This window comes from Hemiscyllium ocellatum, chromosome 8 (assembly GCF_020745735.1).
Source record: "Hemiscyllium ocellatum isolate sHemOce1 chromosome 8, sHemOce1.pat.X.cur, whole genome shotgun sequence".
NCBI classification, from domain to species: Eukaryota; Metazoa; Chordata; class Chondrichthyes; order Orectolobiformes; family Hemiscylliidae; genus Hemiscyllium; species Hemiscyllium ocellatum.
The window spans coordinates 27,173,723-27,199,041 of NC_083408.1; the positions used below are offsets into that span (position 1 = coordinate 27,173,723).

A 25,319-nucleotide genomic window follows, 5' to 3' on the forward strand; every position below is an offset into this window, starting at 1 on the left:
TTTTGCAAGATGTCACCATCTATTTCCCTACATTCTATATCTTCCACGTCATTTTCCACAGTAAACACTGATGCAAAATACTCATTTAGGATCTCCTCTATTTTCTGCAGCTCCACTCAAAGGCCACCTTGATGTCTTTAAGAGGCCCTATTCTGTCCCTAGTTACCCTTTTGTCCTTAACGTATTTGAAAAACCCTTTGGATTCTCCTTCATTCTTCTTGCCAAAGCTATCTCATGTCCCCTTTTTGCCCTCCTGATTTCCCTCTTAAGTACACTCCTCCTGCCTTTATACTCTTCTAAGGATTCACTTGATCTATCCTGTCTATACCTTACATATGCTTCCTTCTTTTTCTTAACCAAATCCTCAATTTCTTTAGCATCCAGCATTCCCTATACCTACCAGCCTTTCCTTTCATCCTAACAGGAATATACTTTCTCTGGATACTCGTTATCTCATTCCTGAAGGCTTCCCATTTTCCAGCCATCCCTTTACCTTCAAACATCTGCCCCCAATCAGCTTTTGAAAGTTCTTGCTAGGTCCATCGATCCATCAATGTTGCCACCCAAGTTGATAGGGTTGTTAAGAAGGTGTATGCTGTGTTGACTTTCATTAGCCGGGGGATTCATTAGCCACGAGGTTATACTGCAGCTCTATAAAGCCCTGGTTAGACCGCACTTGGAATGTTATGTTCAGTTCTGGTCACCTCATTATATGAAGGATGTGGAAGCTTTAGCAGAGGAGATTTACCAGGATGCTGCCTGGTCTGGAGGGCAGGTCTGATGAAGAAAGGCTGAGGGAGCTAGGGTTTTTCCTATTGGAGTGAAGAAGGATGAGAGGTGCCTTGAAGGAGGTGTACAAGATGATGAGAGGCATAGATCGAGTGGATAGCCAGAGACTTTTTACAAGGGCAGAAATTACAATCACAAGGGGGCATTATTTTAAGGTGATTAGAGGAAGTCTCAGGGGAGATGTCCGAGGTTGGTTCTTTACACAGAGAGTGATGGGTGCGTGGAATGCACTGCCAGTGATGGTAGTAGAGTCAGATACATTAGGGACATTTAAGCGACTCTTGGATGATACCAAAATGAAGTGTATGTAGGTTAGTTTGATCTTTAGAGTAGGATAAAAGGGTGCTGTGCTGTTCTAAGTTCTATGTTCTATAAATGCGGCTTGCTTTCTATCTCAGCAAGTGGCTTGGAATATATTAACACTGTATCCTGGAAGTTTTTGGTTAGACCCTCCTCCAACCAAGGGTGGCATGGTGGCTCTGTGACTAGCATTGCTGTCTCACAGTGCCAGGGACCTGGGTTCCATTCCGCCTTTGGGCGACTGTCCGTGTGGATTTTGCAGATTCTCCCCATGTTTGCATGGGTTTCCTCCGGCTCCTCTAGTTTCCTACCACAGTCCAAAGATGTGCAGTTAGGTGGATTGGCCATGGGAAATGCAGGGCTATGGGGATGGGGGGGGGGGGGGGGTGGCAGGTGTGAGTGAGATGGTGTTCGGAAGGTCGGTGTGAACTCAATGGGCTGAATGGCCTGCTTCCACACTGTAGGGATCCTGTGATAACCCTCCCCTTTCCAGCACATGGATACACACAGGGTCACAAAAGGTGATGGCTGCCCATGGGGGTTCAGCAAACTGTCCACATGTTGGATCCTGAGGGTCAGACTGGAAAAGCAGCACAAAAGGCAGCAGAATGGGAGTGGGGGATGGCCTTTCTTCACAGCACTAACATGGCGAATGTATTGACCAAAGCGGAGCTTGAGGATGGGAATCCATAATTGGATCTGACTGCTATACACAAGCAGCACTGGCACAGTTTGAAGACATGCTGGAAATAGGAAGCTCTGAGCTGGGCAGATCTCTTCGCCCTGCCTGGACCGGTGCTGAACCCTTTAATGAGTCCCTCAGAAAGGGATAGAGCGTCAAAGGGGTGACTGTCCCAGGTCAAGGTGTTCCTTGACAGCCAGGCTGTGTTCTTTGAGAATGGGACTGATGGATCTTTCCTTTCTGACTGTTGGGTCAGATTACCTGGTGGTGGTGGTGGGGATTCGGTTCAGAGGGGGTCAGGGAGTGCACTAACAACAGGCAGGTCTGTTTTGCCAAGCTTGAACAGGAAGTGGTTATGAGGCTGTCTCACTGTTGCTGCATGTGTGACTCCCATGGTCCATAGTTGCCTGTGTCAGGTGGTCATCTCCTTTATCTATTAGATTGAAAGTTGGACCACACATACCTCTTTCGTAAATGAGGGTGAACCATTTCTAACATTGTCTTTGCTTTGAAGGCTACCTTTAGCGTACAGGCCTCAAGGAGTGCATGGATACACTGCATACCTATACTGAGTGTCACCACCACACAAGGAGGGTCTACCTGACCGTGTGTTGTGAAGAATGGTCAGGGCAGGTCACTGAAAAACTTCAGTCGCAACAGGCGCTGCCATCTGTCTCTCCTGAAGAGGATTATGAAGGTGAAAAAAAAATCTTTGACTGTGAGTTCAATCTAATAGATAAAGGAGATGACCACCTGACACAGGCAACTATGGACCATGGGAGTCACACATGCAGCAACAGTGAGACAGCCTCATAACCACTTCCTGTTCAAGCTTGGCAAAGGAGATGATGGATTCTGTTGGATGGCCCCCCTTAACAGATTCTTGGCAGAAAACAGAAAGTGCTAGAGAAACTCAACATGCCTGGCTGCATCTGTGTAGAGAGAAAGAGAGACAGAGAGCAAAAAAGAAACAGAAACAGAGTTAATGTTTAGACCCATCCTCAGGACGAGAGTGGTCACTGGATTCAAACACATTAACTCTGTTTCTGTCTTTGTACTCTGTCCAACACGTTCAGTGTTTCAGTTCTCCAGCCTCCACAGTTCTTTGTTTTGTTATTTGGCAGAATGCACTGTGGCCAGAGATGAGAAAAGGCCCTTCCTTTCAGATCCTTCCCAGGTGCCTGGAGTCTCACCCTCTCTGCACGTTGCCCCTTGACGTGGCTAGAGGTGGGTAAGGTGGTGACCCTCCACCTCCTAGAATGTGTCTTTACAAAGCAAGTCTGGAGAGAGACGCAATGATTTAGAGCCAAGGTTCATCATGTAGCCATGGGGCCAAGGTAACACAGAGATAGACATCAAACTGGTGCCAGAGGACTGTCAACCCCTCGGCAAAGCCCAGGACACGTTTGTCACTCGCTGCAACTAAATAAGCACAGTCCGAACCCAAGCGGCCCATGGCCTGGGATGTTTTAAAGCTTTGAGGCAGTGACCCCTGCCTCAGAGCCTAAAGGATTTGTGCACAAGGTACTTTACCCACATAAAAAGGTTGCACAACCAGGAGTGAGTTTGTTATGGAGTGTATGTGTAACCTGTAAATGATAAGGTCAGCGAATCCCTCAGAGTGGCACACAATGCATCGAGAAGAATCATTACATTTTACGTCAAGTCAAATTCGAAATGCTGGCATACTTTTTACAAACTTTATGAATGAGACATATTTTTTCCTGGGAAGGAAACTGATTTATTTCTCTGGAGAGGTGGTGGCGAATTGTGTTTTGGTCTTGAGCCCCTCTTGAGCTGTCATTGTGAGTAGCTCAATTGAACCTGACTTCAGCTCAGTGCTGAGTGACAGGCTGACACTGAGGATGGTTTATCCTTGTTTTTGAAAGTAAAAACCAGCCTTTTATGTGTATTTCAGCGCCAGCAGCTTGCCTTGAGGTGTGACTGCGCACCTTTGTGTACAATTGGTTGCTTTCAAAGGTGGGATGGTGCAGAAATGTGAGCTCCTGGCAATATTGCTGGCAAATCCCCAGCTTCTCCTCCTCCTCCCAACATGCAGCTAATCTCAGCCCTTCCTCATTGCAGGGTCACTCCCTCCACCTGGTCGGATCATGTGGAAGAAGAGGAGGTCCCAGCGCTTGGAGATTTCGGCTCCTCGGGACTTTGAGCACAGACTGCACACCTCCTTTGACCCCCACGACCAGAGGTTTGTCGGTCTTCCCCAGCAATGGCAGGGGCTGCTGGCGGAAACCCCGAAACGGCCGAAACCTTTAGTAGATCCATCCAGCGTCACACCTGTGGAGCTCACCCCACTAAAGGTAAGGTCAGCTCACATGGTGGGTGAGGGACATGGAGGGTGAGAGAGGAAGGGATGGACGCTGAGGATGAGAGGCACACGGGTGCAAGGTGAGGGACAGAATGTGAGGGGCATAAGAGTGATGGATGAAGGACACAGAGGGTGAATGACATGAGATGTGAGAGGTGAGAGACACAGAGGGTGAAGGGTTATGGAAATGGAGGGCGAGGGATATGAGACATAAGGTGAGGGACATAAGAGTGATGAGTGAGAGAGTGAGGTGTGATGGAGGGTGATGGACACAGAAGGCGATGGACACAGGAGTGTTCTGAGAATGAAAGACATGAACGTTGTGGAGGAAGAGTGTGAGGGATCTAAGAAGTGAAGAATTAAAGGGTAGGTTGTGGAAGTGAGTCTGTCTGTTGTTACCCTCAAGGTATTCTTCTTTACTGTTTAACTGCTGTGGGAAGATCAAATACATCTCCCAGCTTTCTCATTAATATTCTGGTTGTGAGGTTTAAAGCTGTTACAGCTCAGTGAGTTAACTCTTTGTCAGCTATATCCAGTATTTATAACAACAGAACATATACTGAAACAACATTTCTTTATAGCCCCAAACTGTTATAATTCCCATTGATCAAAATTTTCAGGTTAAATGTCAGTGTGAGTGTGTCCGTCAACGTCAATGTCGGTGTGAGTATGTGCCTGTGCGTCAATGTGAGTATGTACATCAATATGAGTGTGTCAGTATGAGTATGTGTCTATGACTGTGTTAGTATGAGTGTGTATAAGTGAGCGTCTGCATCTGAGTTTGAGTGTGCATCAGTGAATGTAATCTGAGTGTGTGTAAGCGTAATATCATTGAGTGTGTTGGTGTGCTATTGTGAGTGTCACTCTGTGTATAAGTGTTAGTCTGTGAGTGTCACTGAGTATCAGCGCATGTGTGTGTCAGTTTAAAATGCATTCATGTGAGTATATATCAATATGAATGTGTATGCCAGTGAATATGAGTCAGTTTGAGTGTAAGTCAGTTTGAGTATGTGTGTCAGTGTGAGCGTGTGTTAGAGTGTCATTGTGTGCCGGTGAGTGTCATTGTGAGTGCAGTGTGAGTATCTGTGAGTATGGGTGAGACCTGGAGAACATAGGCCAGGCAAAAGAAAAGGCTGAATACTTCCCACGTTCGCTGTCTCACAAGTATCTTCATAATCTTTTGGCACAATAAGATCATCAATATTGAGTTCCTGAAGCATGCTAACATCAGCATACATATATTGCTAAGGCACTGTCCTCTGCACTGGCTCAATCACATGCATCAGCTTGGTGATGCCATGAAAGAACTGTCAGAATGGTAGTTCTGAGGGAGACATGAGCAAAATCTTCTGTCAGAAATGAGGAGCTCCTATCTTTCATTAAAAAAAAACAGGTCTGGATTGGCAGCCTGTGTAAAGTTGCCACCCTTAGGAAATTGTCTTATGAGACTGAAGGCTGCCCCAAGTGAACTTAGCAGTGTGTGAACACAGGGGTCCACGTGCAACTGTATGATTGGGTGAGCGTGAGGGAATGATTATAGGTCAGGGTGTGTGAGGATCAGTGTGTGTTAGTGTCAGGTAAGACTTTGGACATTTGCGAGTGTGTGAGTGCCCAAGTTGTGTTTTGTTCATTCTTGGGATGTGGACATCACTGGTTGGTCAGCATTTATTGACTCACAATGCCCTTAGGGAGGGAATTCCCCAGGACTTTGACCCAGCAACAGTGAAGAAATATTTCCAAGTCGGATGGTGAATGCCTTGGAAGGGAATTTGAAGGGGGTGGTGTTCCCATGTAACTGTTGCCCTTGTCCTTCTAGATGAGAGTGTTCATGGGTTTGGCAGGTGCTGTGTGAGGATCTTTGGTGAATTTCAGCAGTGCATCTTGTAGGTAGTACTCAGTACTGCTACTGAGCATCGATGGTGGAGGGAGTGGATGCTTGTGGATGTAGTGCCAATCAAGTAGGCTACTTTGTCCTAGATAGTAGGACTTCTTGAGTGTTGTTGGAGCTGCACCCATTGATGCAAGTGGGGTGTATTCTATTACACTCCTGACTTGTGCCTTGTAGATGAGTCAGGAGGTGAGTTACTCGGTGCAGTATTCCTAGTCTTTGACCTGTTCTTGTAGCCACTGCGTTCATGTGGCGAGTCCAGTTGAGTTTCTGGTTAGCGGTGACCCCAGGATGTTGACAGTGGGGGATTCAGAGATGGTAATGCCTGTGTGAGTGAACCTTGGGGCAGATGAGTCTGGGTACATCTGTGTGAATGTCAGTGTGAGGCTGTACAGTCAATGTTTAGGGGTGTGTGTATGTGCATGTATTTGTATGTGTTTGTGAATATGAATGTACAAGTGTATGCATAAATTCACGTGAGCGAGACTGGTTGTTTGAGTCTTTGTACGTGATTGTGCATGTCTGTGTTAGTCAATTAATTCTGAAAGAGTTGATGAGATTCTTTCCCTGTCAGAAAGCTTTTCTCTTATTTTTGACTCCAGCGGCAGAGAAGCATAGAATCCCTACAGGCCATTTGGCCCATCGAGTCCACACTAACCCTCTGAAGATCATCCCACACGGACCCAGTCCCCCTCCTACCCTATCACCCTGCATTTAGATTATATATGATTATATTACTTACAGCCCAACAAGACCACACTGACCCGCCGAAGAGTAACCCACCCAGACCCATTTCTCCTACATTTATCCCTTCACCTAACACTACGTGCAATTTAGCATGGCCAATTCACCTAACCTGCACATTTTTGGATTGTGGGAGGAAACTGGAGCACCCAGAGGAATCCCACACAGACAAGGGGAGAACGTGCAAACTCCACACAGTCAGTCGCCTGAGGCGGGAATTGAACCCAGGTCTCTGGCGCTGTGAGGCAGCAGTGCTAACCACCGTGCCACCGTGCCGCCCATTTCTCATGGCTAATCCACCTGGTCTGGTAGGATGTGCAGTTTGTTAACAAGAAAGACATGCAATCCTCAAAACTTTTGATGCAAAATATATTTTAGAATTTTTGTGAGGACTCTGCAGTAACTTGGCTTGTTTTGCTCATGCTTCATGCCTGTGGTAGGAGGATGATGCAAGGGTTGGAGGCAGCAGGAACTCTGACACCTCATCGCTCAGTGTGGGGCTGGTGGAGTGTGAGTGAGTGTGGATCGCAGGATTTAACGTCATTGCTTTTATCCGAACCTGGAGGAAGGTTCTGCTTCAGAATTGTCGCTGAAGTAAGTTATTAAAGCCAGGTTCATGCATGTTGGGTTGACAGCTGTTGATCTGAGGGAGTTAGGAGAAAGTTCAAGCTTGGTGTATCAGGATTGCTGAGTGTTTGAAGATCTGAAGGAAAGACTGGGAAGCACTGATACTGGTGTGAACTCATCCTGTATATACGGACCCTTTTGCTTTGGACTGCTGTGGTCATACCTTGGGTGTATTTCTCATTCCTGCTAGCATTGTGGAAAGGGTGAATAGTTCATTGTTCTAATCAGACATTGTGAAGGTTTAAACCTGTTGGACTATAAACTGGTGTTGTGTGATTTTTAATTCTGTGACCTCATTTGCTATTCACCTTTCCTTCCTGAATTGACCTGTCTTTTATTGTGCAGCCCATCGTCCGTGGAAGCAAGTCAGCGGCCAACGGCCACATCACGGAGCTGCTGGCTGACCTGCAGAAAGTCTCGGTGTCGAGGTCCAACTCTTTGCGGAGGAACACGGTCTGTTTGTCTCAGGGGAAGCCCTGTCCGCTGAGGAGGATCGAAGAAGACGGCGCCCGGGAGATGTCGCAGAAGCCGCCCAGTTCCACCCGCCGCTGGAGCAGGATCTTCACCCGCGGTCACCACGGCAAGAGCCGTGGAGGAGAGGGCGGGAGCGGCCAACTGAATGGGGGTGGGCCCCACTTGAACAAGTCGGTCCAGAACCTGTCCATCCCCTCATTGGAGTACGAGCGGCAAAGGACACACCCATTTCCACCCGGAGCTCGGGATGGTGCTCTCCCCTCTGACAGGATCCCCTCGGAGACCACCCAGCCCCACGTGGAGAGAAGGCTGAGACCGGGGAGAAGGAACAGTCTGGGCTGGAGGCCCATCTCTTGCTTCTTTGGTTACTCCAGCCCAAAGGGCGCGAGGGGACACAGCACCTCCCCCGGCACTCCAAATTGTGGCACCTCTGGTCACCCATTCAACAGCAGTCTGCCCTCGGAGACCTCGCCTGGTACGTCAGTAAGAGGCACCACAACCAAACAACTCCAGGTAAGCGACTCGGGACTGCCAGGCAGCTGGGGTCTTACTCACAGACTGACACTTTAGTAGGAGTCGGGTCATATCGGTTTGTTCTGAAACTCTGGTGTGTGTGGGTGAGTGGGTTAGTGCTCCAGAGCTCCAGCACAGGCCAGGTAAGAGCTCAGGAGTTCAAATCAGGCTGTGGGGAGCAGAAGCTAACAATTCTGGTAAACCTGTTGATGTGAGAAGATTTTAAAAAAAAGTACCTGAGAACATCAGACATAGAAGCAGTAGACCATTCAACCCATCGAGTCTGCTTTGCCATTTAACGCGATCGTGGCTGATCTGACAGTCCCCAACTCAACTTTCCCAACTTTTTCCCTCAAACCCCCCCCCCGCTGCCACTGATTAAAACTCTGTCTCTCTCAGCCTTGAATGTACTTAAAAAGACAGCCATGCAGCCCTCTGCGGTACAGAATTCCACAGATTTGCTACCTTCTAAGAAGAAATGCCTCCTCACTTCTGTCTTGAATGGGTGGTCCCTTATTCTGAGATGATGTCCTCTGCTCATAGACCTACAAGGGGGAACAACCTTTCTGCATCTCCCCTGTCAACTCTCCTAAGAATCTTGTAAGGTCGCCTCTCAATTGTCTAAAATCCAATGAGTACACGCCCAAACAACTCAACCTCTCCTCACATGACCTCCATACCCAGGATCAGCCCAGTGGACAATCCCTTCCCTGGATTGCCTCCAATGGCACAGTATCTTTCCTCAGATAAGGGGCCCAGGACTGTTCACAATATTCCAGCTGGGGTCTGACTGACTTGTGCCTTGTACAGTTGTAGCTGTATCGACAATGGAACAAAAGGGCGAGCCACATCAGAGGTGAAATTGGTTGTGTGACAGGACACGGAGCGCAGTTTGGCGCGCAGTTCTTCTAGCTGGAGGAAGGTTCACAGGGATGTGCTCCTGATCGAGCCCCCTAATGACCATTCGGGATCACTGTGAATGTGAGAAAGGCTGTGTGGAGATGTTTAAAAGGAGATAATCATGCTGCTAGAATGGACAGGCAGATGGCAGGTGGAGTCTAACGTGGAGGAATGTGAAATGATAGATTTGGTGAACTGAGGAAAAAAATAAAATGCAGGATGAAGGTTACCTTTCTGAAGAGGGCGCAACATCCGAGTGAGCTGGAGGTGGATGTGTATAAAACAATAAAAGCACCTGGGCAAGTTCTGGAATGCTGGGCTTTATATAGGGGTGGCACGGTGGCTCAGTGGTTAGCACTGCTCCCTCACAGCGCCAGGGTCCCAGGTTCAATTCTAGCCTTGGGTGACTGGCTGTGTGGAGTTTGCACATTCTCCCCTGTTTGCGTGGGTTTCCTTCGGGTGCTCTGGTTTCCACCCACAGTCCAAAGATGTGCAGGTCAGGTGAATTGGCCATGCTATATTGCCCATAGTGCTAGGTGCATTAGGGTTTGGGTGCGTTACTCTTTGAAGGGTCGGCGTGGACTTGTTGGGCGGAAGGGCCTGTTTCCACACTGTAGGGAATCTAATCTAATCATCAAACTGGAGACATAGAGTACAAGAACAAGGAAGTTATGGTAAACCTGCACTGAACACTGGTCCCATCTCAGTGGCCTATAGCATCGAGTCCCATGCAAAACACTTTAGGAAGGATGAGAAGGCTTTGGAGACGGAGACAGAGACAGAGACAGACAGAGAGAGATTGCAGAAGAGATTCATGCAAATAGTTTCAGGGATGAGAAACTTCAGTTTCATGCACAGTTTGGAGAGGTTGGGGCTGCTTTTCTTGGGGAAGAGTGGCTTAAGAGGAAATTTGACAAAGAATTACAGAACCACATGGAGGCTGTACAGAGCAGATAGGGAGAAAATGTTCCTACAGGAAGAAAATCGAGAAGCAGATGATGCTGGTTTATGGTGATTGGCGAAAGAGGCAGCAGTGACATGAGCAAAAATATCTTAATGCAGCAAGTGACTAGGTTCTGGAATGCACTGCCTTAGGTGTGGTGGAGGCAGGTTCTGTTGTGGTTTTCAAAAGAGAATTGGATCATTATCTAAAGAGGAAAAATATGCAGGGCTACAGGGGAATGACAGGGGAGTGGCACTAGGCAAAGTGTTCATGCAGACAGCCGATATAGACACGATGGGCTGAATGGCCTCCTGTGCTGTAACCATTTTTTAATCTCTACAATCTGTGCAAAATCTCAGTTGGTTTACCAATGCTCTTGCTAAAGGACATGCATGTGACTGCAATACCATGTTCTGAGCAAGCAAATTAGTTGTAAACATTTGATACCCCACCCCCTTACTGCCTGTGTTACCTGAAAACTGAAATCTGAGAGATACTACGTGGGCAATCCACTAATTATCCCTTTAGAGATAAAGTGACTGCACAAGCAAGTCTAAAGATAATGTACAGTCAAATGAATACACTGTGTAAGGGTGGTTAGTACAGAGGGGTCATTGACAACACCTTCTTGAAACTATCAGGATCAGAAAGTCAATTTGACATTGCCAGTGTTGCTCATGTTCTAAGCACTAATATATTAAATCTCTTTACATACCCATCAGTAGAGATATTGAGCTTTGTGAACAATGCCAAGTAAAGGGGCTGCAGTAAGATAAACAGAATTCTACAGAGAGAAGTGCTAATGATTCAATTATGGGCATTTATTGCCTGTCCCTAGTTGCCCTTGAGAAGGTTTGGTGAGCTGACTTCTCAAACTGCTGCAGTCCACGTGCTGTAGGTTGATCCACAATATCTTTAAGAAGGGAGTTCCAGACCTTTGATCCAGCAACTGTGAAGGAATGGTGTTATGTTTTCAAATGGGGATGGTGAGTGACATGGCGGGGAACTTGCAAGTTCTCACATATCTGCTGCCCTTGTACTTCTGCACAGAAGTAGTCGAGGGTTTGTAAGTTGCAGTCTGAGGATCTTTGGTGAATTTCTGCAGTGCATCCTGTAGATCATACATAATGCTGCTGTCGGGTATTGGTCGTTGAGGGAGTGGATGTGGTGCTGATCTACTGAACTGTTTTGACCTGAGTGGTATCAAGATTCAAGTGGTGCTGGAAAAGCACAGTAGGTCAGGCAGCATCTGAGGAGCAGGAAAATCAACGTTTCGGGCAAAAGCCCGTCGTCAGGAATGGTATGGGCCTGAATGGTATTGAGCTTCTTGAAGGGCAGGCTGGCCCAGAGTAGATCCATTTCAATGCAGAGAATGATTTAGTTTTGGAAAAGAGAGAGCCCAGTTGCAACTGTAAGATGTGGAATGGGACAAGTGGAGAGCGCATCGAGGAGACAGTGACCAGAATATGGATGTTTAAAAATCCGTGCTGTGGAGAGACAGCAGCGTTAATGTTTCAAGTCCAGTGAGTCCTCTGAAACATTGACCTCTGCTTTCTCTCCATAGATGCTGCCAGACTATCTGAGTTTTTTCCAGCAATTTCTGATTTTGTGTCCGATTTCCAGCATGTGCAGTTCTTTGGTTCATTTTCTTTTCTTTATTAATCGACCCGTTTGGACACATTTCTGGAGTAAGTGGGACGTGAACGCCGTACTCCTTGTCTATAGGTATGCACGCTACCTTTGCACTGCAATGTCCAGAAAATATTTCAATAATATTGCGATGGGGGGTAGTAGCCCGGATAGATTGGATTGAAAACTTATCAAATAAGATGCATTCGTTGGAAACGTTCAAAGAGACGCTGATTGGGATACAGACTAGACATGTCCCCACAGAAAGTAGTGTTGCTTGCCAAGGATGTGGTTAACAAAAATATCAACATGTACTTAAATAACACATCTAGCATCAGAAGCCATCGCAGGGCTCCTCTCAGCTATGTGGGAGGGTATAATTGTCAACAAATCAAAAGAAACCAGGTGGCTGAAAGCTTGGCCAAAGAGGTAGGTTTTAAGGAGCGACTTAATGAGGAGAGAGAGCAGGAGAGACAGCGGTTTAATTAAGATGATAATTCCACGGCTCAGGGCTAGGCAGCTGAAGGCAAAGCTGCAAATGTCTTTTTTTTTTCACTCATTCGTGGGATGTAGCCGTTGAGAGGAAGCATTTATTGCCGGTTCCCATCCCAGGGAGGTGATGTGGAGGCAGGTAAGGCCAGAGATCCAAGCCACTGCTTTGGTTATTTGGTTTCAAATCTCACCATGGCAACTGGTGGAATTTTCGTTCAATTATTTTGAATCTGGAGCTTCCCACTCACCTTTAGTTGCGGTTATCATGGCAACGATCATCAATTGCTATTCAATAATGTCCGTGTCCCTAATTGTAAGCCAACAGACACAGGTTCAAGTCCCACCTACTCCTGAGGTGTGCAATGCATCTCTCTGAACACATTGATTCCACTCATATTCTTTAGGAAAGGAAATCTGGGTTTGAGCTGTAACGAGAGACTGGATAGGCTGGGACTCTTTTTTTTCACTGGAGCTTATGAGGTTGATAGGTGACCTCAAAGAAGTTTATAAAATCAACAGGGGCGTAGACAAAGTGAATGGTAGGTGTCTTTTCCCTAGGGTGGAAGATTTCAAGATTCAGGGGGCATATTTTTAAGGTGAGGAGAGAAAGATATTAAAAAGACATGAGGGGAAATGTTTTTACATAGAGGGTGGTTCATGGAGATCCAAGATGGCGGCAACCCAGCAAGTCTGAGTCTGTAGTGCTCTGCCCAAGACTCAGGCAAAATGGGCTGCTATACCTCCACCACACCTGCCAAATCATTTAAAATAACTTTTATTTAATACAGTTAGTCATTTTGCACCAAACTTGAGTAGTTTGGTGCTTTGTTAAAATGACTAAGGGAAAGAGGGTGATTCATGTGTGGAATGAACTTCCAGAGGAAGTGTTGGATGAGAGTATAGTCACACCGTTTAAAAGACATTTGGATAAGTACATGAATAAGAAATGTTTGGAGGGATATGGGCCAAGCGCAGGTAGGTGGGACTAGTTTAGTTTGAGATCATGATCAGCATGGGCTGTTTGGGCCAAAGATTCTGTTTCCATGCTGTATGACCCTATGACTCTGGGTTCTGAGGTAGGATCATCAGATCCGAAACATTGACTCTGACTTCTCTTCATAGATGCTGCCAGACTAGCTGAGCTTTTCCAGCAACTTCTGTTTTTGACTCTATCTCATTTGGCCTACTTGTGACTCCAGACTCAAAGCAAAGTGTTTGACTCTTACCCACTCTCTAAAATGACCCTGCCACTCAGTGCAAGGGCAATTAGGGATGGACACCAAATCCTATCCCAGGAAAGAATGAAGAGAAAGGGAGTGTCTTGTTCAGCTGGTTCAGAGGATAGTTCAGACTCAACTATCCCTCTGTGGGACCAGAATTATACTTTGACCAGACCAGGGGACTATAGACCAGACTTGCACAAGACCAATTTCCCCAGCAGTATGGTTGTCACTAGAGTGCTAGCCCAGGCCTCTGGATGAACTATTCCATCTCATAACCACTATGTTATTGTACACCCCGTGATGAGCTGACGAGTGTGAGGAACGTATAAGAGATCAGAGGATGGGAGGATACAGGGTATGAATATCATTGAAAAAAGACACTTTTTCTCAACTCTTTTTGTTATGACATGTAGACCAGCGAAGAAGGGCAGCCTTCCTTTCCCTACAATATATTAATGATCAACCATCATGATAGCCATTGACAAAAATGGAAGTTGCTGGAAAAGCTCAGCAGGTCTGGCAGCATCTGTGAAGAGAAATCCGAGTTAATATTTCAAGTCCTGTGATCCTTCCTCAGATAACTCTGATTTCTCTTCACAGATGGACCTGCTGAGCTTTCCCAGCAACTTCTGTTTTTGTTTCTGACTTACAGGATCCACAGTTCTTTTGTTTCTTTATGCTAGCCATTGATGTGACTTGTTTTATGGTTTATTAGTTGAATTTAATTTTCCACCAGCTACGGTGGCAGCATTTGAACCTGCGTCCCTTAGCCTGGGCCTCAGGAACACCAGACCAGTGACAATCTTGGTCTGGAGGGTGTCCTGGAGATGGGGAAGGCCAAAGGCCTGAGAGAATTTGAATGTGAGGATGGGAATTTTAAAATGAAAGCAAGACCAGTGCAGATTAATGATGTGACAGGGGGTGGAACCTGGTGATAGTTAATGTATGGACAGAATGTTCTGGATGATTTGAAGTTTAAAGGAGCTTGTGAAAACTGGGAGAGCTGCGTAGGGGAGAGCATTTAAATGGTCAAATGAGGAAGTCACAAAAACAAGAGTGAAGCTTTTAGCAGCAGATATGCTAATCTGGGGTTATTCAGACCGTGTGAAGAAGAGGGGAATTGGCAGTTTCGATGGCAGAGTGGATATGCGATTGTAAGCTCACAGTATCAAATAGGACAGTTAGGTTATGAAGCGTTTCGTTCAGTCTGAGACAGTGAGCAGTCAGGGACATGGAACTGGTGGTAGTGCGGGGCCAAGAGTTTGTGACAGGGACCCAACACATTGGCTTCAAATGTTTAATTTCTGCTCATCCATAATGAGATGTTCATTGAGCAGTCTGACAAATGAGAAGTGGTCAAGAGAGATGGTGAGTTTGTGCTGGGCGCTGTCAGTATTGTTAGGGAGCCTCATTTCAAATCTGCACATGATGCTAGCCTTCAGTGAGAGACCCAGCCAAATGGACAACAACGAAGGAGCACTGGAAAAGGGTAATGTGATCCGCTGTCAAAGACCAAGGCAAATGGAACAGGATGAGGAGCTACTCTCCTGACAGAAACCAAGCATAAGACATTTGACTCAGCCAGACAAAGTAGGAGTGAGGGGTTGCGGTTAAATTAGAATTGCTTTTCCCCTGTTAAGCCTGAGATGGTTTTATTTATTTATTTTTGTTTTTACTCCTGCCCCTTACTGAGGTAGACCAAAGGGGTGTTCCCCGAAACCAGGTTTTTGGATTTCAGTTTTGAAAATACATCCTCAGCAAAAAAAACTTCAGATTAAATCAAAGACGGAATTTATTAGCAAAGCAGTCAGAACACAGGGGAATCGCTTCACTACTCAATCTAAACATACAGCCGCAAAGGGCATTAAGGAAGACAGGTTATAACTGAAAATGAGAATAAAATCAGTTTATGTGATTTACAGAAGTTGGTGTCCAGTAAGTGACTTCCTCAGTGAGCTGGACCCTCTCATTTTCCTTCGGGCAGGCCAAGTGCAGGCTTCCTGAGAGCCAGTAATTTGGAGACAGAGATGGAGGGTCTGAGTCAGGCTGCTAACTCAGTCTGGAGGTCGAGCCCCCAGAATCCCAGAATTTTTAGACTTAAGTAATTCGACCACTTTTGATTTCAATCAAGTGACAAGGTATTTCATGGAGTCATACAGCATGGAAACAGACCAAACAGTCCACGTCAAGCATGTTCCTGAACTAAACTAGTCCTGTTTGCCTGCTTATGGCCCACATCCCTCCAAACCTTTTCCGACTCAGGTACTCAGCCAGATGTCTTTTAAATATTTTAACTGTACCTGCATCTACTACTTCCTCTGGCAGTTTTTTTTTAGATTAGATTACTTGCAGTGTGGAAACAGGCCCTTTGGCCCAACAAGTCCACACCGACCCGCCGAAGCGCAACCCACCCATACCCCTACATTTACCCCTTATCTAACACTACGGGCAATTTAGCGTGGCCGATTCACCTGACCTGTAGATCTTTGGACTGTGGGAGGAAACCGGAGCACCCGGAGGAAACCCACGCAGACACAGGGAGAATGTGCAAACTCCACACAGACAGTCGCCTGAGTCGGAAAATGAACCCAGGTCTCTGGCGCTGTGAGGTAGCAGTGCTAACCACTGTGCCACCGAGCCGCCCACTAACATACAACCCACCTTCTGTTTGTTGAAAGTTGCTACTTATGTCCCTTTTAAATCTTTCTCCTCTCACCTTAAAAAATATGCCCTCTAGTTTTGAACTCCGTTATCCTGGGGAAAAAAGCATTTACAATTCACCTTATTTCCTCATGATTTTATAAACCTCGAAAAGGTTACCCCTCAACCTGCTACGCTCCAGTGAGAAAAGTCCTAGCCTATCCAGCCTGTCCTTATAGCTTAACCCCTCCATTCTTGCCAATGAACCCAGGCTTTTGGAATTTCAATTTTGGAAATAAATCAGCAGCAAAAAAAATTTAAGATTTAATCAAAGATGGTATTTATTAGCAAAGCAGTCAAAACACAGGGGAATTGCTTCGCTACTCAATCCAAACATACAGGCAAAAAGGAAGACAGGACAGGGGAGGAGATCTTTCTGAACCCTCTTCAATTTAATAATATCCTTCATATAGCAGGTGACCAGAACCAGTACTTCAAAAGTGGCCTCACCAACATCCTACACAACCTGAATAAGACATCCCAACTCCTGCACTCAGTGGTCTGAGCAATGAAAACAAGTGTGCTTAATGCCTTTTTAAACATCCTGTCTATCTGCTTTCAAAGAACTACGTACCTGAACCAATAGGTTTCTCTGTTCGATGTCCTATCTCAGTGGGCTGACTGGATGATTGGTAAGCTAACAATGGAGCTTCACCTCCCCCATCAGAACTTCCATTGCAAGATGATGAAGTAACTAATAGCGTTAGCGTCCACTTTATCATAATGATATTTTGAGGCTTTCCCTTGCCCAGATTTAGCTGGGAGCAGGCAACCCCCATTTCTCCAAGCCCTCTGTGTAAGCTTTCACTGGAATGTCTATACAATGCAAGGGATTTAGAAGCTTCTAGAAATATGATCATGTAATCAGCCTCAGCCATTTTAAGAGTCCAGCGAAGTGGTCCATTTTTCAAAGAAACAGAATTTCAGTACAATGTAAAAAAGAATCCAGTTTTCCTAACTATTTCTCTTCATGCCCTTTCACTGCGACATCTTGGTAAGAGCTATTTCAGCACGGAGCAGGAAGCAGAAATTTGATCAGCGAGGGGTAGAAGAAAGACCCCAGGGAAAATAGCCACAGGTCTGAACTGACAGCACATTCAAGGATTTTGTTGAGAAAATGGAGATGGAGTGATGGTTTGCAAGAGCAGAGAGGTCGAGGCTGGCTTGTTCAGGATTGGTTTACACACTCAGAACTGAGCCTCTGCTGTTTTCTTGCACTTGCGCATGGAGAGTGAGTGTCACTGGCTGCCCCAGCATTTATTGCCCATCCTGAATCGCCCCTTGGGAAGGTGGTAGTGGGCTGCCTTCTTGAACTGCTGAAGTTCCTGGGCTGAAGGTAGACCCACAATGCCCTCAGGGAGCGAGTTCCAGGATTTTGACCCAGCGACATTGTCAGAATGGCGATATATTTCCAAGTGAGGTTGGTGAGTGGCTTGGAGGGGAACTTGCATTTGGTGTCCCCGTGTATCTACTGCTCTTATCCTTCCAGATGGGAAGTGTTCATGGGTTTGGAAGGTGCTTTTTGAGGATCTTTGGTGAATTTTTGCCGTGCATCTTGTAGATGGCACACGTTGCTGCTACTGTGCGTCGGTGGTGGAGGGAGTGGATATGGTGCCAATGAACCAGGCTTGGACGGTGTCAAGATGTTTGAATATAGTTGGAGCTGAACTCATCTAGGCAAGCGGGAAGTCCTCCATCACTCTCCTGACTTGTGCTTTGTAGATGGTTGACAGGCTTTGGAGAGTTATCTGCCACAGTATTCCTCCTGACCTCCTCTGGTAGCCACTGTGTTCATATTGCAAGTCCACTTCAGTTTCTGGTTCTATAATAGTGATCTGTTTCGAGGTAGCACTACCTTTTAGATTATTTTCAGTGCCTTTTTAGAATGGGAGGGGAACAGCTCCTGAGGAGGTAGGAGCTGGCACAGTTGCCAGAAGGGCAAAGTAGGTGGTCAGGTGTATAGTGGGTGGTGTTTTCATGTAAAAAGTGAAGTCTGCAGATGCTGGAGATCAGAGCTGAAAATGTGTTGCTGGTTAAAGCACAGCAGGTCAGGCAGCATCCAAGGAACAGGAAATTCGACGTTTCGGGCCAGAGCCCTTCATCAGGAATGATGAAGGGCTCTGGCCCGAAACGTCGAATTTCCTGTTCCTTGGATGCTGCCTGACCTGCTGTGCTTTAACCAGCAACACATTTTCAGTGGTGTTTTCATGGACAAAATGAACGTGAAATGGACCTGAGAAAGAAACTGGAGCAAGATGTCAGTTTCAGTGCTTAAGAAGGTAGAAGGGGGAAATGTGACTGAGGCAGCTCAATGATGTGGTCAACTTGAGTGAAAAGTCAATGTACCATTCACACTTATTGTTGGAGGTGAGGATGGGAGAGGTGGAGGGAGGCAGATGAAATTAGGGGAATAGTTGATGGCAGAAGACCAAACCTTCGCATCTCAGAATTATCCATCAGAATGTGTATGTTGGTGTACTGGGTCCAGTTATTTACTGGCTCCACTAGAGTAGTGTTTTCTAGAACAATGACAGTACGGTAGGCACCCCCCACCCCTATACCCGCAAGAGTTAAGCCCCAGGACCTACCAAATTTAGGAGTGAACCCATTCATTTAAATGGGAAACCTCCCTTCCCGGCAGCCTCCTGGTCCCTGGTGCTGGAATGTACCCTATAGTGTGTTTTTTTTTAGATTACTTACAGCGTGGAAACAGGCCCTTCGGCCCAACAAGTCCACACTGACCCGCCGAAGCGAAACCCACCCATACCCCTACATTTGCCCCTTACCTAACACTACGGGCAATTTAGCATGGCCAATTCACCTGACCCACACATCTTTGGACTGTGGGAGGAAACCGGAGCACCCGGAGGAAACCCACGCAGACACGGGGAGAACGTGCAAACTCCACACAGTCAGTCGTCTGAGTCGGGAATTGTCCCCGGGTCTCTGGCGCTGTGAGGCAGCAGTGCTAACCACTGTGTCACCGTGCCATTTGGGCCATAGTAAACCACAGGTAAGCTCAACCACGGAAAACCATTCCATGGATACCGGGATCACTCTGTATTATACCGGACCTGCTGATCTACTGGGATCCATTAATTCAAGACTAGTGTGCGATTTTGGCAAAGGACATCAGGCTGTGGTGGTACTTGTACTGTTGGAGATTAATGATAAAAGCATGTATGCACCATTAGAGATCATGTCTGTACTGATTGGACCAGGGAGTGAGGATAGGGGCCATATCAGATCCAATGACTGGGCAGCCATTTAGTTTTACTTGGGACTAGATCCTCAAAGGTGTGGAAGTGACTGGGGTCAACAATATGGAGTCATAGAGTCATACAGCATGAAACAGATCCTTCAGTCCATGCTGACCAGATATCCTAAACTAATCTAGCCCCATTTGCCAGCACCTGGTCCATATTCCTCTAAACCCTTCCTATTCATATACTCATCCAGATGCCTTTTAAATGTTGTAATTGTACCATCCCCCACCAGTTCCTCTGGCAGCTCATTCCATACATGCACCACATTTTGCATGGAAAGGTTGCCCCTTAGGTCCCTTTTATATCTTTCCCCTCTCACCCTAAACCTATGCCCTCTATTTCTGCACTCCCCCATTCTCAGGGAAAAGACCTTGTCTATTTATCCTATCCATGCCCCTCATGATTTTATAAACCTCGATAAGGTCAGCCTCCAGGAATTGACCTCGTGAACCTACACTGCACTCCCTCAATAGCCAGAATGTCTTTCCTCAAATTTGGAAACCAGAACTGCACACAGTACTCCAGGTGTGGTCTCACCAGGGCCCTGTACAGCCGCAGAAGCACCTCTTTGCTTCTATACTCAATTCTTCTTGTTATGAAGGCCTGCATGCTATTAGCCTTCTTTACTACCTGCTGTACCTGCATGCTTGCCTTCATTGACTGGTGTACAAGAACACCCAGATCTCTCTGTACTGCCCCTTTACCTAAATTAATTCCATTGAGGTAGTAATCTGCCTTCTTGTTCTTGCCACCAAAGTGGATAACCATATATTTATCCACATTAAACTGTATTTGCCATGCATCTGACCACTCACCTAACTTGTCCAGGTCACCCTGTAATCTCCTAACATCCTCATCACATTTCACCCTGCCACCCAGCTTAGTATCATCAGCAAATTTACTAATGTTGTTGCTGATACCACCTTCTATATCATTAACATATATTGTAAAAAGCTGCGGTCCCAGCACAGATCCCTGCAGTACCCCACTGGTCACTGCCTGCCATTCCGAAATGGAGCCGTTTATCACTACCCTTTGTTTCCTATCAGCCAACCAATTTTCCATCTAATCTAGTACTTTGCCCCCGATACCATGCCCTAAGTTTACTCACTAACCTCCTATGTGGGACTTTATCAAAAGCTTTCTGAAAGTCCAGGTACACTACATCTACTGGATCTCCCTCATCCATCTTCAGAGTTACATCCTCAAAAAATTCAAGAAGATTAGTCAAGCATGATTTTCCCCTTCATAAATCCATGCTGCCTCGGACCTATCCTGTTACCACTATCCAGATGTGCCGTAACTTCATCCTTTATAATAGACTCCAGCATCTTTCCCACCACTGAGGTCAGACTAACTGGTCTATAATTTCCTGCTTTCCCTCTCCCACCTTTCTTAAAAAGTGGTATAACATTAGCCACCCTCCAATCCTCAGGAACCGATCCTGAATCTATCAAACTCTGGAAAATAATCGCCAACGCATCCATGATTTCCCGAGCCACTTCCTTCAGTACCCTGGGATGTAGACCATCAGGCCCCGGAGACTTATCAACCTTCAGACCTAACAGTCTCTCCAACACCAAATCCTGGCAAATATAAATTCCCTTCAGTTCAGGTCCTTCAGCCACTGTTACCTCAGGGAGATTGCTTGTGTCTTCCCCAGTGAACACAGATCTGAAGTACCCATTTAATTTAATTTGGATAGGTTCATGAATAAAAAAAAAATGTATGGAGGGATATGGGCCAAGAGCAGGATGTTGGGACAAGTTTAGTTTGGGATTATGGTTGGCATGGACTGATTGGACTGAAAAGGCCTGGTTCTATGCTGTGATAGATTCTATGACTCTGTTTGTGAATTCACTGACCTGGAGTCAATGTATGATGGTGTTAATACACAAGTGGTTCCAGTGTACTTGGAGATTCAAGGTTTAGGCAGAATCAGTATAATTGGGTTTCCAATAAATGAGTGAATTCAGTGTACAAGCTAATCAAAATTGGACAGTGGAGAAGGTTACCTCAGAGTACAATGGGATCTTGACAAGATGTGCCAATGGGCTGAGGAGTGGCAGGTAGAGTTTAATTTAGATAAGTTGAGGTGCTACATTTTGGAAAGGCAAATCAGAACAGGACTTAATGGTAAAGTCCTGGGGAGTGTTGCAGAATAAAGAGACCTTGGAGTGCAGGTTCATAGTTCCTTACAAATGGAGTAGGAGGTAGATAGGATAGTGAAGAAGGTGTTTAGGTATGCTTTCTCTTCTTGATCAATGCATGGAGTATAGGAGGTTGTATCATGGCTGTATAGGGCATTGTTTAGGTCACTATTGGAATACTGCGCTCAATTCTGATCTCCTTCCTGTCGGAAAGATGTTGTGAAACTTGAAGGGGTTCAGAAAAGATTTACAAGGATGTTGCCAGGGTTGGACGGTTTGACCAAAATGGAGAGGTTGTATAGGCTGGGGCTATTTTGTTCTGGAGGCTGATGGTGACACTATTGAGGTTTATAAAATCATGAGGGCTTGGTTAGGGTAAATAGACAAGGTCTTTTCTGCAGGATAGGAGAATCCAAAACTAGAGCGCATAGGTTTAAGGTAAGAGGGAAAGTTTTAAAAGGGACCTAGGCGCAACCTTTTCACACAAAGAGTGGTGCGTGTATGGAATGAGCTGCCAGACGAGATGGTACAATTACAACATTTAAAGGACATCTGGATGGTTACATGATTATGAAGAGTTTAGAGAGATCTGGGTCAAGAGCTGAAAATGTGTTGCTGGAAAAGCGCAGCAGGTCAGGCAGCATCCAAGGAACAGGAAATTCGACGTTTCAGGCACAAGCCTGATGAAGGGCTTGTGCCCGAAACATCGAATTTCCTGTTCCTTGGATGCTGCCTGACCTGCTGCGCTTTTCCAGCAACACATTTTCAGCTCTGATCTCCAGCATCTGCAGACCTCACTTTCTCCTTGAAGATCTGGATCAAGTGCTGGCAAATGGGACTAGATTCATTTAGGATATTTGTTCAGCAAGGATGTGTTGGGCTAAAGGGTCTGATTCCATGCTGTAAATTTCTATGACTCTAAGTATTCCATTGTCCTAACATATCCAATATACCAGTACATCCTGTATCCCATTGAATTCTGCATTTTAACAGATCCATTGTCCCAGCAGATACAGCACACTGATAAATCTGATACCAGTGTGCTAGGTAAAGTCACCATTGTCCAATCAGATTAGGGGCTGCTCTCTCATTAGAGAGAGAGGACTGGTGACAGTTTAACCTGAGGGTCACCATGCCTCAGATGAGAGGAGAGATTGAGAAGGAAGGACTTTCACCAGTGACTGACCAGTGTAGGAATTGAACCCATGCTGTTGGTCTGCGTCACAAACCAGTCATCCAGCCAACTGAGCTAACCAACCTCCCCTATCTAGTGCACTAGTATACTGATGGACTGAGTACACTTGTGAATACAATGTATTAATGGAACAAGGGCACTGGTAGTAAACTGGTGATCCAGTGTGCTGACAGATTTACTGCACTAATTGATCAAATGTGCTGGTGGATCCAACATAGTCATTGACTCGGTGTATGGGTCCAATATATTGGTTTGTCTGGTGTACCACAGTACAAATGGATCCAGCATATTGGTGTACCATAGGATCTAGACTATGAATGGACCCACGCTGTTGACTGATCCTTTGCAGTATAGCCGCAGATGTGGCCCTCTGCTTGGGGGTTGGGTGACGGTGGGCACCAGTAGGTATGAAGATTGGACTGGGTTGGGGGTGAAACAGGATTACTGTCACCCAGTGAGTCTTTTTCTCGCAGCGGAGGGGTTTGGCTGAAACTCACGTTTGAATCTTTTCCGAAGGTTGACCAGTTTGAGCGGAATGGTGGAGTAATTCCCAACGGTGCTCCGAGGTCAGGGTGGAGTGCAGTGACAAGCGCTGAGCAGAAGCAGGCCGGAGCCACGCCCACACTGAACCCTGACTCCACTGCTACAACAGGGAACGTCACCCGGCAACCGCCTGGTTCGAGAGAGCCTGGCTCCCACCGGAACAGCTGCCCACAGCTGGTTCTAACTCACCGTGAAACCCAACCTCCCGGGGAAGGCCAAAGAGTTACACACGAGCAGTTCAGGAGTGCCATGGCAATGGTGGTCAACCAGACTGACCCCAGGAAACACCTGGAGACCCTCAGTCAGATTGGGGAGGGCTCCACTGGCATTGTGTGTGTGGCCACCGAGAAACTTACAGGCCGCAGGGTCGCAGTGAAAAGAATGGACTTGAGGACACAGCAGCGCAGGGAGCTTCTGTTCAATGAGGTAAGGACCAGCAACGATAGGCACTCAGCATAGTCACCCAGGAAAGGGGAAAACAGCACTGAGGACCATCGATCAGTCAGAGAAAGAGAGATCTAGGGTCAGGAAGACAGAGACAGAGGGATCTAGGGTCAAGGGTACGGAGAGAGAGGGATTGAGAGACTGGGATTGAGACTCAGAGACAGAGAGGGCAATTGAAGGTCAGAGATATAAAGAGGGGGATCGAGGGTCAGAGAGAGGGAACTCAAGGTCAGAGATATGGAGGGGGGTCGAAGGTCAGAGAGGCAATGGAGGGTCAGGAATGCAGAGAGAGAAATACTGAGAGAGGGGATTGGTTAGAGATACTGAGAGAGGGAATCAGTCAGAAGTACCAAGAGAGGGGATCAGTTAGAGTTACCGAGAGAGGGGCTCAGTTAGAGTTACCGAGAGAGGGGATCAGTTAGTTACCGAGAGAGGGGATCGATTCGAGGTACCAAGAGAGGGGATCGGTTAGAGGTACAGAGAGAGAAGGGATTGGTTAGAGTTACCGAGAGAAGGGATTGATTCGAGGTTCAATGATGGTTGCGACGAGATTAGTGGCAGAGCGTTGCCTCCACCCAGCCAGCTCCCAATCACTGAGCGATCTCTTTGATCTGTTCTTCAGGTTGTGATCATGAGAGACTATCACCATGAGAATGTGGTGGAGATGTACAGCAGCCACCTTGTTGGGGATGAATTGTGGGTGGTCATGGAGCTGCTGCAGGGAGGTGCACTCACCGATATCATCTCCTACACCAGGTATGCCAGCAGCAGCCTTTCCCACCCAGGAACACGGTTGTGAAAGCACAGTGAACCTCTCTGACCTTGTACTGTGAGCTCAGTTGGAGCACTGTGTCTGATATTGATCACGTCGCAATTGGATGGACAATAGCATGAAGTGATGGTGCAGCACAGATGGGTTAATCTCTATTCCACCATTTCTATATTGGCTAATTCTCTCCAGATGAATCGTAGTCTTATGAATAATCTTTATTTATTAATTGAATATAAATAAGTATAAACCAGACAAAGGTACATGTCTTTTCGTTACTCTTGCATCACTGGCAAGATTGACATTTGTTGCTGATCCCCTAATTACCCTTGAACTGAGTGGCTTGCTAGACTATTTGAAGGAAAAACAATAGGCCACTCAGCCCTTAAAGCCTGCTCTTCCGTTCAATAATATTGTAGCAGATCTGATTTTAGCCTCAACTGTTAACTCCTGCAAATCCCTGGATAATCTTTCATCCCTGGATAATCTTTCATCCCCTTGGTCATTGATTTACCTCTGCCTTAAAAATATATAAATGTTCTGCATCCACGGACTTTTGAGGAACAGAATTCCAAAGACACTCAACCCTTTGTGAGGAAAATGTTTCTTCATCCCTGTTTTAAATAGGCGCTCCCTTGTTTTAAACTTCGAACCCTCGTTCTTTCCACATCCACCTGGTCAACTCACCTCAATATCTTCTATGTTTAAATTCAGTCCCTTCA

At 46.3% G+C, this 25,319-nt stretch overlaps 1 protein-coding gene across 1 annotated transcript in view; it reads left to right on the top strand.

Moving 5' to 3' along the window:
• The window catches only part of LOC132818074 (serine/threonine-protein kinase PAK 4-like), a 68,325-nt gene that overhangs the window by 14,443 nt on the left and 28,563 nt on the right, over positions 1-25,319 (top strand). Inside the window, exons 2-5 of the mRNA XM_060828727.1 lie at positions 3,857-4,089; positions 7,702-8,343; positions 23,358-23,810; positions 24,451-24,584. Of these exons, the coding sequence (XP_060684710.1) occupies positions 3,883-4,089; positions 7,702-8,343; positions 23,358-23,810; positions 24,451-24,584 (1,436 nt within the window). The 5' untranslated portion in view covers positions 3,857-3,882. The remainder of the gene's footprint in view (positions 1-3,856; positions 4,090-7,701; positions 8,344-23,357; positions 23,811-24,450; positions 24,585-25,319) is intronic.